Source organism: Podarcis filfolensis (genome assembly GCF_964270895.1).
Source record: "Podarcis filfolensis genome assembly, chromosome: 1".
Classification (NCBI taxonomy): domain Eukaryota; kingdom Metazoa; phylum Chordata; class Lepidosauria; order Squamata; family Lacertidae; genus Podarcis; species Podarcis filfolensis.
In genome coordinates, this window is record NC_139604.1 from 75,029,014 (window position 1) to 75,049,882 (window position 20,869).

At 41.8% G+C, this 20,869-nt stretch overlaps 1 protein-coding gene and 1 long non-coding RNA gene across 3 annotated transcripts in view; one reads left to right on the forward strand and one right to left on the reverse strand.

Annotated features, from left to right (window-relative positions):
* The window catches only part of ANO3 (anoctamin 3), a 238,764-nt gene extending 221,797 nt beyond the window's left edge, over positions 1-16,967 (reverse strand). For both annotated transcript variants that reach the window (XM_083597851.1, XM_083597850.1), the window contains exon 1: positions 16,417-16,967. In XM_083597851.1, coding sequence (XP_083453977.1) covers positions 16,417-16,570 — 154 coding nt within the window. In that variant the 5' untranslated portion in view covers positions 16,571-16,967. The remainder of the gene's footprint in view (positions 1-16,416) is intronic.
* LOC310756584 lies at positions 4,325-20,730 on the forward strand. The gene is made up of 3 exons (XR_014544934.1): positions 4,325-4,644; positions 19,689-19,785; positions 20,622-20,730. It is a non-coding gene; the product is annotated as an uncharacterized lncRNA (long non-coding RNA).
* The last annotated feature ends 139 nt before the right edge of the window (positions 20,731-20,869 follow it).

Consider the following 20,869-nt stretch of genomic DNA (forward strand, 5'->3'; position numbering starts at 1 on the left):
ACTGGAACGGGTTACTTCCGGGTTTCGGCACTCACGCATGCGCAGAAGTGCTGAATCACAACCCGCGAACGCACTGTGCGTTGCGGACACTGCGGGTTGTGAGCGTGCCTCCCAGACGGATCACATTCGCAACCCGAGTGTCCACTGTAGTCCCAGCGTGCAGCAGGAATTCTTTGCTATCGTGCATACATTTGGCTGGTGTGGTAAAGAGCTAAATGTGCATATGGTTGTGAGGGCTTTATGAGTGTACATCACTTTTTCATAATGTACAGAAGACAGAGAAACATTTCTACAGCACGAGGTTGTGCCAGGGGCACAGCATAGGCATGCATCACTTGGGGCTAGCCCAGGTGGGTCTGCGACCCCCTCCCATGCCCTTTGAATGCACTGGCGACTGTATAAATCTCCATATGTTCCCATTACAGTTTAATTGGCTTTTCTGCACCTTACCTTCAGCCTTTTCTTGTTCTTTCCCCCTGAACCTTCATGCCCTGTGTATTTCTCACTAACAGAGCAGGAGCTTTGCCAGTTAGCCACGACCTCCGCCGAATCTAACGACACGGCTGACTTTCAAGGAAACGACAACAACTTCTGAGTGATTAAATCTGCCTTAGCTAAGAATATTTTGGAATGAAATTCATCAGGGGCACCATGTGTTTTAAGAAACAAAGTTCTTGTGGCATGAAAATACAAAGGCAAACAAAGTTAATGATAAGTATAGTATTTGTGGCCTAAATTTATATTTAATATTTTGCTAGCCTATTTGATATTCATTAAAAATGCGTTGGCAGTTTGCTTAGTGCTGAATATTCTTATCTTTCCTCCCATGGGAAAAAAATGCAGGTTGGGCTGGGGATCATTTTCAGCAGAAAAACCACCAGCAAATTCCACTGGCTTGAAACTCTGTGATGAAAGACTCCCTTTTGCTCTTCCCGAAAGCAATTCCAATCAATTCCCTTGGGAAAGCTGTGGTTCTAATGTCATGAGAAACATAAAGAATTCTCTCTGTTCATTATTTTCCATGCTTTGGGTAATTTGATAATCTCTGACATGCCCCCCTTTCTAGTCACCCCCAACATTTTAGATTTAGTTTATAGAGAGGATGCTCCAGTCTCTTGATCATCTCTGCACTCTTTCCAGTTCTATGGAATTTGCCTTGTTCACATTGTAGATCTTTATTCCACCCTTGTTCCTGATGCAGATCTTCACTCACCCTTCCTTCCCTGGTGGGACAGGGGCATTTTGTGGTGCACCTCAGGTCTTGGCCCAGCCCTGCCAATAAGCTGAAAGATAGGGAGGGGTAAACTCTTCTCTGGCTCAGATGAAAATCCAAGTTCAATAAGGATTCAGGAGCCATAATTTTAGATTCACAACTGGAAGTGAACATGATGAATCCAAAGGGTTCTTTCTGGCCTCAGAGCTACATCAGTACTTGTTAGTTCCCACTGGTTCAGACAATATTAATGTGCATATGAAATTGACAGTTGTTGTCCTAATGAACATTACCTTATGAGTAGCCAGATGTTTTGGACTATAGTTTCCATCAGCCACAGACAGGCTGGCCAATGGTCTCAGATGATGGGATTGGTAATCCACAATATCTGGCTGAAACCACATTGGCTAGCACTCTTCTACACAGGCACTGAACATAATTTGCCATTTTGTTTCTAATTCAACTGGTTTGGAAATGTTCCTTCTGTAGTTCTTTGCAGTACATTTTCATTTTCATCTCCTTAATATTTTAGTGCTATCAGGAGGTTTACTATATCACCACTTATTCCTGACCATTTATTAAATAGCACCAGACCCAGTACAGAGCCCTGAAAAATATCAATGCTTATGTTCCTTTCATTTTGAGAACTGCCCATTTATTCCTGCCCTCTACTTTGTTCTTTAAACTGTCCTCTTCTGCCGTGACACTGTTGATACAGAGTAGAAAATACGAAGTGTAATGCTCATTTATGACATTCTTTTCCAATGCCACCTTGTTAAAATTTCACTGTTGAATCCAGTTCCTTTCACAGAATACAGAGTGCATTGAGAGGTAGGTTACATTGCAAAATTCAGGGCAGTTGACCTGAAATGGTCCGGCTATTTTTTTTCGGTCTTGCAAAACAAAGTGAACATCGGATAAACAAAAGACTAATTAACAACATTTATATAAATGTACAATTCCTGGTGATATGATGTCAAAGTGAATGGCATTCATAGTAAATTAGCATTGTACAAGCAAACATGGAGACTAACAGGCAGCCAAATTCTCATTTAAAAAAATATTTAGATTTTCCAAGCATCTTTCAGATTCCTTTTTATTTAGAACATTTGGCTTCCTATATATTTCAAAAATGTGTGTATATACTACCTGCCCTTTCCGCTTCTGATGCTGCTGCTGTGAGTGGCAAGGCCAGGGAGTCACATCTGTGGCAGCGGTATGTTATGATTGCTCCATAAACTGGGATTAAGACCCTTCTTTTTTTGTTCAGCCACAAAGTTGGATTAATTGGTTCAAATAATTTATTAAGTGCACGATTCAACTAAATAGCTTAACTGGTGGGAGCTAGCACAATGACTCCGGCTAGTGCAACAAAACTTTCCGCTCTCTCCATCCCCAGGACTCTGGCAGGTTGGATGAACCCCCAGAATGCAGGGGAAAGAGCGGGGAGATCGTTTTGTCTGGCAAACAGACCTACTTGAGCTGATGGAACAATCACCTTAGCCTGATGTTGAATTGCACTCTAATAACTGAACATTTCATCAGAGGTGGGGAAGAAGATTGGAGACAAGCCCCTGCTTGCTCTTTACAAGACATGAGGCAGAGGCTTATCTCCAGTCTTAGCACAGTGGGGGTCACAGCACTAAGATCAGACATAAGCACCTGCTGCTGCATTTTACCATCAAAGAACAAGCAGAGCCTTATCTCAGATCGAAGCATAACATACCATATGTCATTAGGTTAAAGGTAAAGGGACCCCTGAACGTTAGGTCCAGTCGTGAACAACTCTGGGGTTGTGGCGCTCATCTCACTTTATTGGCCGAGGGAGCCAGCGTACAGCTTCCAGGTCATGTGGCCAGCATGACTAAGCCGTTTCTGGCAAACCAGAGCAGCACACGGAAACGCCGTTTACCTTCCCACCAGAGTGGTACCTATTTATCTACTTGCACTTTGACGTGCTTTCGAACTGCTAAGTTGGAAGGAGCAGGGACCGAGCAACGGGAGCTCACCCCGTCGTGGGGATTTGAACTGCCGACCTTCTGATCGGCAAGTCCTAGGCTCTGTGGGTTAAGCCACATCCATGTCATTAGGTTACTGGCCTGAAATTGCCTTGTGGGTGCAATTCAGAGTTCTGGTGGGCCTGATTAGAACTACAGGCCATAGGTTCCTCACAGCTGCATTCCATAAGTGCAGAACCCGTTTCTCTTTGGTCAATGGTGTTTTGTTCTAATCAGTTCTAATTTGGACAAGTGTGGAAACTGAAGGATTCTAATGTTCATATTAATCCAGAAGTATGAATCATATTGTTTCCCATAAAAAAAAATGTGTATTGAATGAAATCTTTGAGCACCCCTAGTCAGTATACCATAGAACTGTAGCATCAAAGAGTTGGAAGGATCCAAAAGGTCTTGTCGTGAGCAAGGGCCACCCACCCACCAACTCCTCAGAACAAACATGCTTGATCCTTCCAGACCTTCATGTGCCACAAATAGATGTGTTTCAGAAGGTGCCAAGCCACAAAAGTCCAAAGAAAACCATAAAATTGACATTGACCTGGGGAACGTCAGCTGATCTTGGGAAAAATTCCTTCCTGACACCAAATATGGTGATCAATCAGACTCAAGAAATGATGAGCAATCCCATCTGCCGAGGCTTCCCAAGGGAAATTTGTCTGGAGGACAAATCCCCATTGGCCAACATCTTATCCCTGGTTGTCACGGTCCCCTGACAAAGTGAGAGGGAAACCAACACTACGTGGGATGGAAAATTTCTACTAAGTGGGACTTTATCAGCTGGAAATGACACTGGATGAAACTGATCTAAAGCATATAAGATAACCATGAGCACACATGCTTTTCATGATGGTCTTTGTTAACTTGTAGGAAGCGGCTCTGAAGCAACACACACACACACACACACACACACACATATATATATATATACACACACTTTAAAAATACAGTTGAGACCTGTGACAAAATACTGCTGTGGATCCTGACCTCTAACAGTAGTGCTCCTAGTCAGATTTCAGCCAGCCTCTTTCCCCACTGGGATACAAAAAAACTGCACAGAGCTGAAGTAGCAGATGTGGGGAGCAAGAGAAAGCTCTCTCACTTCTGCTGTTGCCCCCTACTCCTCCCCTGGAGGCAGTGATGGCAACCATGATGGATGGCTTTAAAAGAGGATCATGGAGGAGAGGGTGATCAAAAGCTACTAGTCAGGATGGCTGTGTTCTACCTCCACAGTTGGGGACAGCAATGCTTCAGAATACCAGTTGCTGGACCATGGGAGAGGAGAGGGCCTTTGTGCTCATATTCTGCTCCTTGATTTCCCACAGGCATCTGGTTGGCCACTGTGAGAATGGGACACTGGACTGGATGGGCCGTTGGCCTGATCCAACAGGTTATTCTTACGTTCTCCACTCTCATGAGGTATGCAGAGTTTTTGCTTTCTTTGAGGGCTTTTGTATCTTCTTTCATTTTTAAGTTTTCTTTTTTCCCTTTTTTTGGGGGGGGTTGTATCTCTTTTCATTATTATCATCATTGTATATTTTATTTTTCTTGAGCGTGCTTTGGAGTTCTTCTGAGTCCCCTGTTGCATATTTATTTGTGTTTGGGGTGCTGCTGTTTTCAGTATATAAGCAATAGCACTCTACCCCTGAAGAAAAAGATGAATGAAGATGACCCTATCAATTATGCTAGAGGACGTTTCTTCTTTTCTTGCCTTACATTATGCCTTTTAAAATCAGGGGTCGATGACTCTCTCAGTGTTAGTTTCTCCGCAATTTTTTATTTTTCCAGTCTTCCGTTCAGTTCACCACATTTCTGTATGAGTTTTCACTTTTAAAAAATTCCTCATTAAAGTCTGTTAGCATTTTAGTGTATATTTGTCCCAATATGCCCATGTTTGTAAGCCATCTCCTCTAATATAATTTTCTTTGTTACTTTCAGTAATCACTTAGGGTTGCCATATTTCAAAAAGTGAAAATCTGGATACAAAAGTTGTTGAGCTCTTTTTCTTTTTCTTTTGGCCCAAAGTTGTTGGGCAAAATCTCCAAGGAAAAAAAAAAGTTTTTAACCTTTTTTTAAAAGGAAAATCACCCAAAACCCCAACACTTCCGATATGGACTGCCAGGCACCTGGGCTTCCCCAGACATTTTTAGCCGCATTTAGACAATTCCACCCAGACACCATTTTTTTTTGGGGGGGGATTAGGCAAACTAGGTGCACAGAACCAAATTTCTCCCCTGCTCTCTAATTTTGCAGATAGCACTGCTTTTTGTTAGTGTTCCATTAGCCTATAGAATAAAAACAAGCCTGAAAAGGCAGTGTTAGAAAGGGAAGCCTTTCCATTTCAAAAATGTCATGGATATTGTCCTTTTTCGAGGAGTTTAGATGGCTGAGTCTGTGTCTGCTGACATAGGCAAGCTGTCCCCACAGAAGAGGAGAGGGCTTGAGTATAGAGGGGGCTGAGTCACCTGGTAACCAAGAAACAAACTCTTGCTGAGACAGAGAGAAAGACAGACAGAAAGGGAGTGAGAGGGAGGTCTGAGACAAGTTACCCATTCCTCCTAGCCATACACCAGCATATCTTGGTATGTCAACCAACACAATTCAATACCTGCTGAATCAGCCAATGCCATTTTCATATTTTGCATGCCAACCAGTGCTGCCTACTATACAGTATGCTCTAGGAAAGATGGCCGCTTGTAACAAAAAAGACAGCTGCCTGTTGCTATCCCGTCATAAATCACTGCAGTTTTCCTTTAAATAGACTTGGATTTGTGGAACTGCCCCCCTGTCCCCAACTTAAAAGTAAATAGTTCATTAGTGGGAGGAAGAGCACACAAGAGAAATAGGGCCTTTGGGAAACATTAAACTTCTATATCCAGTGTAGTTTCCATCTGTTTCAGCCATGCAAGGATGTAAGCCATGAACCTTGAGGGCAGAGGTCAATGACTCAGCACGTTAGACTTCTGTGTGAGCTTTAAATTACCCACTGGCAACGAACCCTCCGCATTTGAGGAAAGAGTATTTCAACTCTTTAGTCATATAAATCCCCCTCTCTTTCTATATATATGAAAATTGCATCCACCCCACCCAAAAAAAATCAAGACAAAGATCTTTTGTCTTATGGTCCTTCAACATGACTAGGGGCTTTCATATTGGTACCAAAGGGATTAACTTGTTATTATAGCATCTAATTCAATTTTCTCTCTCTCTTTTTAAGAGCCAGTGAATGTACTGATATTGCCAGAATCCCATGGATCATTGCATGCAAGGGCTGCCATGATCTATCTGCCTAGGGACACAAGGCCACAAAGTGGATTATGTTCCTAGGGGGAAATATGTTTTATCAATTGTTATTTATTTATTTTCATTTCCATATTGCCCATCCTCTTATGGGAGCTTAGTGGAAACCATGTAAGACTTCAACCGATACAATAAAAGCAACTACAGAGTACATTTTTACCTAGTGCAATACCAGCAGCTGAAATCTGAGTAAACATTCATGTTTCAAAGGCCCAGATGAACAGCAATATATTTAACTGGCACCTAAATACCATCAGCATAGGGAACAGACATGCACTGTCAGGGAGGGAGTTTCACAAATGAGGGCCTGCCATGGAGAACACCCGTCATTACTCACCACCCTGCAGACCATAGAAGTAAATAGGAATCCACCTTATATCTCCATATAAGGTGAACAATCCTACTATATGTCCCCCCAAAATGGCCTAGGAACAGAATGGAAAGATTCTGAAGACCATTGGTTTATCTATGTTGTCTGCACTGACTGGAATTGGTTCTCCAGGGTTTCAGGCATGGTTCGTGTGGCGCTGTGGGTTAAACCACAGAGCCTAGGACTTGCCGATCAGAAGGTTGGTGGTTTGAATCCCCGCGACAGGGTGAGCTCCCGTTGCTCGGTCCCTGCTCCTGCCAACCTAGCAGTTCGAAAGCATGTCAAAGTGCAAGTAGATTAATAGGTACCGCTCCGGCAGGAAGGTAAACGGCGTTTCCGTGCACTGCTCTGGTTCACCAGAAGCGGCTTAGTCATGCTGGCCACATGACCCGGAACCTGTACACTGGCTCCCTCAGCCAATAAAGCGAGATGAGCGCCGCAACCCCAGAGTCAGTCACGACTGGACCTAATGGTCAGGGGTCCCTTTACCTTTACCTAGTCTGTTTTTGCCTGAGCTTGAGTCTGGACTAAGGATTCTGAGCTCCTGTGTTCTAATTCAATACAGGATTTCCAATCACAGAACATTTCAGGATTTGGGCCTCTGCCATTGGACATGAGCCATGACTCGCAGCTTGGAAGTTTAGACAGCCAATCGTTGGGAGTGGGAGTGGCCCAGGCCTTCAGAAATGTATATGAGCAGTTCTTGCTGTTATCACTGTGTCTTGCCTTGTGGGAACCCACCTACACTTCAGGTATCTTCCAACTGTAACTGGAGATACCAGGGAAGGGGGGGGCAAAAATTGAACAGGTGGAGCCTTTTCTAGTATGGAAATACAATTATGGGAAATGCTTCATCTGTGACATTCTGTCTGCAAGATATCTTATTACTTGTGTGTGGCCCCTCCAACACACCCATTCACAATGAGGATACAAATTTGCATATTACACAAAGCATATGCTAATGTTGCACAAATCTGTGACCTCTTTTGCAAGTCAAGCAGAGACCCTAATCTGCTTCTAGGTCTAGAAAATCCTGTTGGCATCCCTGCTTGTTGTTGGTTAGTCGTTTAGTCGTGTCCGACTCTTCATGACCCCATGGACGAGAGCACGCCAGGCACTTCTGTCTTCCACTGCCTCCCGCAGTTTGGTCAAACTCATGCTGGTAGCTTTGAGAACACTGTCCAACCATCTCGTCCTCTGTCGTCCCCTTCTCCTTGTGCCCTCCATGTTTCCCAGCATCAGGGTCTTTTTGGCGATCAGCCTTCTTTATGGTCCAGCTTTCACTTCCATACATGACTACTGGGAAAACCATAGCTTTTACTATACGGACCTTTGTTGGCAAGGTGACGTCTCTACTTTTTAAAATGCTGTTTAGGTTTGTCATTGCTTTTCTCCCAAGAAGCAGGCGTCTTTTAATTTTGTGGCTGCTGTCACCATCTGCAGTGATCATGGAGCCCAAGAAAGTAAAATCTCTCACTGCCTCCATTTCTTCCCCTTCTATTTGCCAGGAGGTGATGGGCCCAGTGGCCATGGTCTTCGTTTTTTTGATGTTGAGCTTCAGACCATATTTTGCACTCTCCTCTTTCACCCTCATTAAAAGGTTCTATAATTCCTCCTCACTTTCTGCCATCAAGGTTGTGTCATCTGCATATCTGAGGTTGTTGCTATTTCTTCCCTGCTTAGATATATTTTAATTTTATTTATTTATTTTCACATTCAGTGATCTTAGAGAAGGAACTAAAATGACAGCTATCTCGGGCAGGAAAGGTTTGATGTGCATGGCTCCTAAGGTTTTCTTTCCAGGCTTCCAGGGTCTTTCCATTCTGTTCCTAGGCCGTTTATTTGGGACATATAATAGGATTGTTCACATGTTACAGGAACAAAGGTACAAGCTGTCTCTCTCTATGACATTGTCCTTATTTTTTAAAATGGTGAGCATTTCTCCCTGACAGCCAATCTCAACTTTGTCAACACTGGTGACAATGTACTGAGCTACCTTTCAGAATTAAGAGTCTCAATGTTAGCCATTTCCTTTTTAAAATGACACGCATGAGTAGGGATAGTAGACTGTCTCTTCATTTTACTTCTTATGCTCAAGGCTCTTATTACAAGGATGTGATGCTAATTGAACATTACACTTCCATTTGGACTCCTAGGTAAAGTCCAAATTAAAAATGACAACAGCTCAGTAAGACATCTATAGTTATCCTGCTACCTATCAGTAATAATGAAATGGGTTTCACAGAATCCAGAGGTCAGAGAGACTTCTAATAATTTATATTCTACTTTGCAAGTCCACTACATAATTATTTCTCTTGGCAGCTTTGAACTTGGCCTTGTGTTCCTGGTCACAGCTCATTGAAAAAGATGGCTGCTGAATATTGATCTTAATTGCATTAGCTGTCACAAGAACAAGATTTTACATATATAAATGCTTGAAATACAATTTCCCACCATTTTCATTCTTCATCATATATATATATATATATATATATATATATATATATATAATGATGAAGAGTGAAAATGGTGAGAAATTTAATCTAAGCATTTATTGCAAAAATGAAAACCAGGCCAAGTAGACTGAACCCAAGACTTTCATAATCTGGGTCCAAAACTGAATACTCGTAGCCAGTGCTATTTTTCTAGAAAAAAAGGTGCTGGAACTCACCATGAACACCTCTCTTGTTCTCTTTGAATGGCAGTGGCGCCAACCTGAGAGGTGCCAGAACTGAGTTCCAGCAAGTTCTGGCTGAAGAATGGCCTGCTTGTAGCAGACTTGAATACTATGTTCAGTCATGTTGCTTACATTTGAGAACCCAAAGAAGCCAATTGACCAACAGGGTTCTGGAAACTATAGCACTATAGTCAAAAGCATGAAAAACCCTTTCACTTAGCTGTGAAGTCATGGATAGCCTAAAGCAAACCTCATTTTCCTCGGTTTAAGCTTCTCCCATTTCTTATAACCAAACTAAGATGACACATTACACATGCAATTAGCAACTGAGGGAGCAGAGGGTTAAAGCAAATGACCCCAACCCCACCCCCCATGCCAAGATCCCAAATACAGATCAGACCTGCAAAAAAAATCATTTTTTCTTTCACCATTAATTGTACATCAATTACTATGTTCTGTACATTTTTCTCCCTCAAATCCATAAGCCATCAGCACATTTGTTTTTAACAGCAGTTGACAAGCTTCTGTTACAAAAGCAAATATTGTTAAATACTCTTTATTCCACTTAATAGGGGAAGGAATACATACTGATTAAGAACCTCAGGTGTTTGAAAATAGCCAACCACAAAATGTCAAGCAAATTTGTCTGTTAAAATCCATAACAACATAAACAAACATGCTATTATAAATCAGGTAATTTAGTCAAATCTGTTTCAGATATACATTAGGTTGGTTAGCACATAGTGCTAAACCATAGTTTAATATTACAAGAATGAGTCCCCAGGACTCAAGCACTCTCCATTCCCCTGGAAAGGCTGTGAGGAGGAGGTTTGAAGCTTTCACTTGATTAGCCACAATTTGCCATGTTGTCCAAACCCAACAAGCCAACTTCTAACTATAGTTTATAATGCTGGCTGTTTTTCACCAACCATAGTTAAGATAAATAACAGTTGAGGGTTCAGATGACATGTTAAACTGTGATTAATCTACAATTAACATGGAAGCTTCTGATCTCCTTGTAGTTGTATCAGAGAAAGAGAGGAGAGGGACAGGAGGAGCATACAAGCCCACACAGGGCTAGTTTTACCTAGAAGCACAGCATTTGCACAACCTTATTGTTTGGACTACTTCTCACAAAAGATTTCAAACTTGAGTATCGTTTCTTAAAAGGGACATATTGTTTCATATAAGTTATGAAGTGGCCTAAATGTTTTAAGCAACGTTATTTTTTTCTCTCTCATCAACGCACATGGAAATTGAAAATACAGTGGTACCTTGGAAGTTGAACAGAATCCATTCTGAAAGACTGTTTGACTTCCAAAATGTTCAGAAACCAAGGCGCAGCTTCCAATTGGCTGCAGGAAGCTGCAGAGGTCACATTGGAAGTTCGGGTTCCAAAGAACATTCAAAAACTGGAACAATCACTTCTGGTTTTCAATCATTTGGGAGCCAAAATGTTTGACTCCCAAGGTGTTTGAAAACCAAGGTACGACTGTATGGACCTGATAGCTTCTCACAATGTATATTGAATATGGAAAGTTATATCTGAAACATACATGAATGTTACATTTCTGTACCGAGATGTGCATGTTTGAATATAAAAACAGAACATCATGCCTAAGTTAATCTTGAGCTTTGACAGCACTAAATCACTTTCAGAAAGTGCCTCTGTGTGAAGCAGAATTAACTAGATACAGGTTTAGCATTCTAGTAAAAACTGGGCTTTGAGTTGCTGCCTAGAAACAATCAATGAACCAAGAAAATAAGGTCTTATATTTTGGCTGCAGTAACAAAGCCCCATTTTTATCAATGGTGATGGTTCGGTATGTGTAAATCTCTCCTAGGAGACAATATTCGGAATGCCAGACAGAATTTGTTTACAGTGATTCATTCAAACGTTAGCTAAACCATAGCAACATATATATCAAACGACTTTCTTCCAACTTTAAACCTCAGAGAGAGAATTATAGTGCCATTTGAAAAGAAAAGCAACCCTCGAGAATCTGATTAAGATAAAGTTCTGGTGCTCTGAAAACGTTGAGAATAAATGCTGTCACTTTTTCAACTCATCTCTCATTGTACTTTGGTCATTCTTTGCAAGAGCAACATTCATCAACATGATACACATTGTTGTTAAGTTGCTTTTTAATCCATCTGCTGTGAGAAAATAATGCTTAACTGATTGGGGCCACTGTTGGGAAAGCTTATGATAAGCTTGTCAGCATCTCATTAACTTCAGGAAGCCTTTGGAGCTTGCAAATTGATTTAGGGAATCAGCCTTATACAAGGATTCAGGCCCAACCCAAATACCAACAACCACTATAATAGGAGGTGCTTAAGAACATCAGTTTGAAAAGACTTTGTATTATGTTAGACGTGTCCAGCAAATCTCTTCTGCATCTGAAAATGTTGTTGTGGGAAGGGTTCTAGGTTACTCTACATACAAGACTGCTGAGATTTTAGGAGCAGGTCAACATATTTGCTTCTCCCTTTCTCCCAAGAATACACTTACATAACTCTTACCATGTTTTTGTAACTGCGGTTGACTTACAGTTGACTTAGACAGAGCCTGAAATATGATTCCCAAGTTGGCAAAGCAGGCTGGTTCTCACATATTACCCCCCCCCCCCCACATACCCATATAGTCTGGTGAGCAGTGGCAGGGGGTGATATAGTTGGAGAGGACTGGTGTCCAGGTGGATGTAAATCTTTTTCTGATCCTCCATCTAACCTGCAGGTACCTAGCGGCCTGATTACTGTGTTATTTTCAGGGCAAGCCCACCCATAAGGTAAGGTGAGGCTATTTAGCAGTGTCTGTGAATGCATTCATATTGGGTTTTGTAATTTCCTTCTCTGGTGATTAAGCAGACATGTGCATAATTGCAAGTTATGCAGTATTTTCATACGGTTGCCAACCGATCATTGGTAGTGGTGGGGAAAGCTGCCTTGTCCTATTACGTCAACATCAGTTCAATGTGCAGAAATTAGCAGTGAAACTGTTCACAGAAATATTATTGCCTGTAGTGTCAGTTGCTGAAGATCAAATTGTTGAAGATAGGACTAAAAGGTTCAGGTTTAAAAGCTGGCAACCTTATTGTCTATGGAGTGCAACACTCACTTTGGCTTAGACTTGCAAACCAGTGTTGGAGGAGGAGTAAAACAGTTCTCAGGCATCCATGCACATGGTGTCAGGATGGGAAAGAGCTGAAGAGGCAGATGGGGGGTCAGCTATAATAAGAAGCAAGAGCGAGAATAAAAGGTGGAAGTTCAGCACTAGTCTGGCAAGTTCACAGACACATCCCTAGATGGACAAAACTCTTGCCAAGTGCCATGAAGTTTGGGGAAATGTTTCAAGCAGATCCATGAGTCTTTAAGAAATGAAAAAAATGATGGTGTTGAAGTAAAAACACAGAAGAATATTACCAGAGTCAGCCTTAGCTGCAAGATAACGGTAATGGAGAAAACTCAAAACTTTAAAAAGTGTTTCAAAAGGGGCCTATCATTGGCTGCCGTGATGCAACATCGCTCAGCTGTCATTGTGAGTGCAACATTCATGACTAGAGAGTCAGCAAAAATATTGCCTGAAGTTTGGCTATACTTTGGCACTATGTAGAGAAATTAGACACAAGATGTCCATACTTTAGTGCAGGGGTGGAGAATCTCAGGCTTGGAGGCCAAGCATGACCCTCCATGCCACACAATCTGGCCCTCGGGGGTCATCACAAGCCACACCCTCTTTCCCCAGGCCACACCCCTCACCAGGCTCGCTCCACATCCTCCACAAGTATTTTTGCTTTGTTGGAAGATGCCTTGATTCAAACATTTCTGCTATGATATGCTTAAGGTTAGAAAGTGCAATTGCTAAGTCAAGTTCAGCGGAAAACAAGAACCCAAATCCATTTGCTTCAAGCTGTATCTGCATGTGCATGTTAAGTACATCTTACTATAGTTTACATTTATGTCCTATTCCTATGAGATGGTTCCTCTTTCCACTAAACGAAAGCAGATCCATGTTTACATTCAGGTGTGGTATGCTTCTTTTGCTTGTACTTCCTGGGGAAACAAGTGATTATACATCAGGTGCAGACATAAGTCAGTCAGAGACATCCCCTATGAGTCATGTAAGATGACATTCATTATGAAATAGGCTGCGTACTACAGTTAAGGAAGGCAAAGTAGAGATCCAAACTGCAGTTCTTCAGTGAGTGAGCCAGGAATAACGTGAATGGAATTAATTGGGGGGGGGTACATGCACTCAACAATTCATTAAACAGATGCTCATGAACATTTGTGATATTGCATTGTATTTTTCTTATTTATTTTGAGACAGTAATTTCAAGATTCCGGCACCAAGAGACCTCTTAATAAAAAAGCAGGTTTTGCGTAGGCAAAAGAAACCCCTCTATAAAATTCAGATCTCAATCAATCTTCCACAAAACCTCTTGCAATGTGTCCTCATAACAGTCTGCTGGTGCTCTGGCACCAACTCACAAACTAGCAGCAGATCTTGGCCAGCTATTTCTAAATCACTATTTTAAAGCAGCAGACATCTATCCAATGTATAAAAGAGTCTAGGTTGGTGGTGGCATGTTTCAGATGGTCACACTTGGGATTAATGAGCCACAAATGTCTCACACAGAGATCTGTCACTCCTCCCTTCACAGCTCAGGAAATCGGACAAGGCAGCCTTTAATTAACCAAAGTTTCCCATTTCATCCAAACCTAGAAAATGCAGCTCCCCATTTTGGAACATGTCATGATATTAAATCAATTATAATATCCTAGTTTGTTATGAAACTGGCAACCATAGATTCCAATTTGGGTAGACACATAGATGACAAACTTGGCTGCCCCATCACAGCTTGGTTGTCTTCCACTCACACCCACATTGGTGAATGTTGATTCTATAAAGCTCATCTACAAGACCAATCATCATCATCTTCCCCACCTGCCCTACCATAATATGTGTGCAAATGTGTTGGCTGGGGTGGGGGAAGCCAGTGACAAACAGAGAAAGTTGACATCGCACATGAGGCCTGCTGTCAAAGTAGATGGAGTCATGAAATTAGCAAGCCTTATATTGACCCTTCCTTTCGCAATAGCCAAATGTGTGTGAGACCCATTCCTGGGAAGGATTGAGAATAATTGCAGAAGAAAAAGGGTTTCAGCTATTCTGTATAGAGACCCAGATAAATCTTTGAGGTTTTGTCATCTCATTTGAAAGTAATAATGATAATTTATTATTTATACCCCACCCATCTCACTGGGTTTCCCCTGCCACTCTGGGCAGCTCCCAACCAAATGTTAAAAACACAAGACAGCATTAAACATTAAAAACTTCTCTAAACAGGACTTCAGGTGTCTTTTAAAAGTAAGATAGTTGCTTATCTCCTTGACATCTGATGGGAGGTCATTCCACAGGGCAGGCGCCACTACCGAGAAGTCCCTCTGCCTGGTTCCCTATAATTTCACTTCTCGCAGTGAGGGAACTGCCAGAAGGCCCTTGGCACAGGACCTCAGTGTCCAGGCTGAACAATGGGGGTGGAGACACTCCTTCGGGTAAACAAGACCAAGGCCGTTTAGGGCCTTAAAGGTCAGCACCAACACTTTGAATTGTGCTTGGAAATGTACTGGGAGCCAATGCAGGTCTCTCAGGACCAGTGTTATATGGTCTTGACGGCCACTCCCAGTCACCAGTCTACCTGCCACATTCTGGATTAATTGCAGCTTCCGAGTCACCTTCAAAGGTAGCCCCATGTAGAGCACATTACAGTAGTCCAAGCAGGAGATAACTAGAGCATTCACTTCTCTGAGGAGACAGTCTGTGGGCAGGTAGGGTCTCAGTCTGCATACCAGGTAGGGTCTCAGTCTGCATACCAGATGGAGCTGGTAGACAGCTGCCCTGGACACAGAATTGACCTGTGCCTCCATGGACAGCTGTGAGTCCAGAATGACTCCCAGGCAGCACACCTGGTCCTTCAGGGGCACAGTTACCCCATTTAGGACCGGGGAGTCCTCCACACCAGCCTGTCCCCCAAGAACAATAGTTCTGTCTTGTCATTATTCATCCTCAATCCATTAGCTGCCATCCATCCTCCAACTGCCTCCACTGCCCTCAGTTGTTCCGATTTAAAAGAGAGGTAGAGCTGGGTATCATCTGCATATTGATGAACACCCCTCATGATCTCTCCCAGCAGCTTCATGTAGATGTTAAAAAGCATGGGGGAGAGGACGAAACAAGTGAGAACCCAAGGGTCTGAACACTCACCCCCCAACACCACTTTCTGAACACTGCCCAGGAGGAAGGAGCGGAACCACTGTATAACAGTGCCCCCAGCTCCCAGCCCCTCTAGACGGTCCAGAAGGATGTTATGGTTGATGGTATCAAAGGCCGCTGAGAGATCCAGCAGAACTAGGAAACAGCTCTCACCTTTGTCCCTAGCCCGCCAGAGATCATCAACCAGCGCAAAAGTATATGAAGATGGACAATGTGGACATCCTTATTGTATATACCACCAGTACCTGTTCCCCTGTGTCCCCTACCAGTTCAAAATGTTGATTAATTGCAGAGATTGCAGCAATATAATAACACATTGTAGGACTAATACAAATCTTAAGTCTAATATAAAGTGCAGTCTTTCCAAATGCCTTTAAAAACAAACAGACCCAGAAGTCTTAAAGATCTAAATGGTCCATCTATTGGACAGGATGCCTTTAACCAGCCCTGATAATTTATCCTGACACATATAACTGCTAGTTGTCAAAAGCCTGTTACACATGTGATTCCAGGCACATAATTAGATAAAAAGATGGCACTTTAAAATGAATTTAAATTCAGGCTTACCACTGGGCAAAGAGACTGAAGAATGAAGTTCATGTTTGCACCAATCCACATGTGAATTGCTGAAGTTGGTCTCAAAAATTTCTGGCTGAGAATAACATCTGCCATCCACATCTTCCGGAGAGAGAGTGTCCAGTTCAATTTTCTCAAGTGACATTGCAAAAATAAAAATAAAAATTTGATAAATGTTTCAGTTATCCGCTGGTTATGATGAAGTGACACCAGGTGAATCCATGGCTTGGCTGCCAAATAAAAACTTCAAGAAAATGGCCAGGGGTTCACAAAAACCCAGAATCAGTAATTCCAGTAAAGTGGATGCAAGCTCAGGTACATCTCCTGGACTTCATAGTTTTCTCCCAGGATTAAAAATGAAACAAAACCCCAAACCCTATTCCTGTTAAGAAAGGTTTTCTATACTTGTGTGACAGCAGTGCTATGGTGTCTCTGTGTGGCTCCTGAAGAAATAAACAGGATAAGTGGAGACATCTGTATGCTTGCTAAGATCTGCTCTTAATAACTTTGTTTTAGCAGCCCTAATTCACATTTCAATTCTCATTTGTTGAGCTGGGAGGGGCTTAGTCATACCAATGAAAACAAGTGGATTCCACATTGCAGTAGGCAGCTGAAAAGTGGAAGTTAGTTATGCCAGAATTCCCAGACTTTCTCTCCTGGGAAATTTGCAGCAAGGTACCTAAAATCAAGAGCAAACATATGCTTGAGACCAAATGATGTACAGCTGCAGAATCCATGCCCCCAAATACCAATGATTTTCAGCAGCCCAGCATTAAAAAACTAACCATTTCTTGTGTTTTTAATGGTATTATTATTATTATTATTATTATTATTATTATTATTATTATGTTATGCCAATTGGTGTGTGTCATTGTGGTTATACACCTTGTGCTTTTATGTGTGGAAAGGTAAGTTGTAAATATAAGAAATGAAAATGAATCAACAAGTAATTGTTAGGCTCACGTGTCTTATGGTCCTCGTGATTTTAAGTAGAAGGTCATGATCACTGGTGTATTTTCACATTACAAAGCAAAACTGCATACCCTGAAAGCATTGTTCAGTCATTGCGGAATCCTGTGTACTTTTCTCAGGGCCTGTGTCAAAGTTTAGCAACCAATAAGCACTCAGCAATCCACAGGAAATTGGCCAGTGACCCTTAAATGAGTAAGAATCTATCTCTTACCTATTCCTCCCATAGAAAATGTGCTCCACTGACCCCTACACCATACATTTAAAGCACATGTTTTTCCCTGACAAAATTATGGGAAGTGAAGTTTGCTCTCCCACAGAGCTACAATGCCCAGCATTCTTAACAAACTACAGTTCCCATGAGTTTTTGAGGGAAGCCATGTGCTTTAAATGTATGCTGTGGATGTGACTCATTTCCAGAAGGAATGCACCATAGTATTCCTGATGTTTTCTCTCCACTTCTATCCCATATGCTGTGCAGATGTACAGAGCATCGCACATCAAAAGAACTTGTTTTCTTCTCCTCCCTCCCTTCAGTGCCTGCCCCACTTTCCAAGCCCAGATGAATAGTGCTAAGAGAGGCACCTTCTGGCCACAGTAAGAAATTGCAACACAATGTAATACATGGACTTCGCGTTGAAGTTATTCTGGGGCCTTACGGTTTCCTGTATGCCACAGCTGATGAAAATTAGGCCAAACAGTGGTTGATAAACTAACACCACATCAACGGCGTTCCTAATGAACTATAACAAAACAAGAGGCAGTCACAAGGAAATAATCCATAGATACAAAAATTACCATCCCGTGTAGATTTTGGGTGCCTTCCACTGCACAAAATACAGTCCTTGGAGGTCATAATTAAGTATATATTTTGCATGACATTTTTCCTTTATGGCAGAAAAATTAATCAAGAAAAAGGGAGGAAACATAGAAGCTAACGCTGTTATCCTGTGCAACTGATGTTCTTATCTGATAGCAGTAAACTCAAATCTCTCCAAATCTCCTCAAAGCACAATTTTGTGATGCTTGTTTTGTGGATTGGATTCACAGATAGAGAGAAGCCAATCCTTGCCATCAACAAGGCCTTGGGCTGATTAACATTCTATACCCTTTCAAATGGGTTGGTGGGAGAAGGGGGGGGGGTATTGATTTGGTTTGTTTTTGTTCTTTTTTATTATGTATTTATTGTTATTACTATTATTATTATTATTATTATTATTATTATTATTATTATTAGAATTTATATACTGCCCTATAGCCTGAGGTCTCAGGGCAGGTCACAGAAAAGATCAGCATAAAAGCCACAATATATACAGTGCTTTTTTTCTTTTAAAAATGTTTAGGGGTACTCTCATTTTCCTACTCATATTGAAATACTCCCCCTCAATGAGGCCAAACTTAGATTCACAAAATGATTAGGGGTATGTGTACCCCCGCGTCTCCCCAGAAAAAAGCACTGAATATATATAATCAAAATAAAAACAACCCAATAACACCCCACCCAAAAAAGAGCCACAGTTTAAAAGGGCATAGGATGTCAATCAGATCAACCAAAGGCCTGGTTAAAAAGGAAGGTTTTTGCCTGGCGCCTAAAGGTGTATAATGAAGTGTTTTTATCTTGTACCTTTGTGCTGTGAACTGTCCTGAGATCTATAGATTTAATAAATAAAACATTGCACTCACTTTCAACTCCAAATGCTGGCTTTTTCTATTGAAGGAGGACTCCCACCCCTTTGCCATCTTGCATTGAGCCCTTTAATCCCCCCCCCCAATGGCTCATCATCCAGGATGTCACCTCACTAGGAGGCTAGCCTAGCTATTCCAAGAATGAGAAGCCTTGATTAAATCCCAACACTTGCTGGATCCAGGGATTAGAGGGGTCTAGCACCCATTTTAACACTCCAAACTTATAACATTATGTTTTCACTTGGAAAATGTAATCTCCTGCTAGAGGGGCAAATAAATTGTTAAAGTAATTACGATATGCAAATTTAACTGCAAATGTTTCAGGTCCCATTACCTGGGACATTGCTAAAGCAACAAATGCACCCATGCCCCACACCAAGATGTGTTTTGTTACTATTGTTTTAATTCTCTAGAGTCTAGATGCTTCCTCAGTTTAGCACCAAAGTAAAAAGCCTAAGGGTGTTTATTCTGGTGCTGAAATGATTGACTCCTACCTTTTAATAAAAGTAGTCATCAAAAGCCCATCTCTGAAATGGCAAGGTTAACCGCCACCAATAGCATGTGAACTGAATATCGCCTTTGTAATTTTTTATTTTTATTTTTTAAAGAAAATGCAGGCCTATTCCTCAAAGACAAAGCTGCAGCTAGGGCCCGATTATTTGGATAAGCATTACATCTCTTTTTTCAGCATTCTCGCCCTCAGAGGTAATTTTCTTTTCTTTTCTTTTAGTTCAGACAAGCTTTTATCCTTATTGTTGTGCAATGGAGAGAAAGCAGGGCTTGGAAGGCCTGGAATTAATTTCCACTTCTGAGAAGAGTTCTTTAGGTGGCCTTGAGCAAGTCATCTCTCTCAGTCTAAAGTGAGAGTGTTTGTGAAACTGGCAAAGTAATGATGAATGAGAGGAGGATCGTGGAATATGCTGCACTTGACAAGTGTTACATGAATATTTCGTAGGATCACAGAATTGTAGAGTTGGAAGGAACCCCAAGGACCATCTAGTCCAACCCCCTGCAATGCAGGAATCTCAACTAAAGCCACCATGGCAGATGGCCATCCAACCTCTGCTGAAAAACCTCCAAGGAAGGAGAGACCACCACCTTCCGAGTGAGTCTGTTCCACTATCAAACAGCTTTTACTGTCATCCCTTTTCCATAACAAGATACTTGAATGACCATCTATCTCCTGCCTGGCTCCCAACCTGTCTAGGTGTTCTCAAGAGTGAGCAGAGGTCCAAGTTGGCATCCTATGTGACAAGTCACTCTATCACCATTGTCATTTGGAAGATGTCCTATCTATTTCAAAAAATGACGCAATGAACTTCCCTTCTTTTCTCCTCGAAATTACCGCACACATACCTACGTTTCACTTGGATTTGGCACTCTGGGTGAATTATAGTTTTCATTCCATAGACTTCATGTTCCATTGGACAGTTCGCAATTGAACTGCAAATATTGTATTATGTATAAGAGCCCCTCTTCACCAATTCTCACTCTCTCATTTGCCATCTGCCAGCTATGATAATAATTGTACTTCATTTCAGCCTAAAATACTCATCCGTCACTTGAAGTCCATAATTTCCCCTGCTGATCTGCTTGAATATAGCAGTTATGCCAAGACCAAAGAAGGACCACACAATTCATCACTAGATAGAAGAAAAGTGAGCCACGTCTCCTAATTCTCCTGGTAGAGTGCATGTCTATTTTCTTCCCCGTGTTGTATTGTTTCTCATTTCTAAACAGAGCTGAATAGATTGTTTTATGTAGAGTCATACCTTGGTTCTCAAACGCC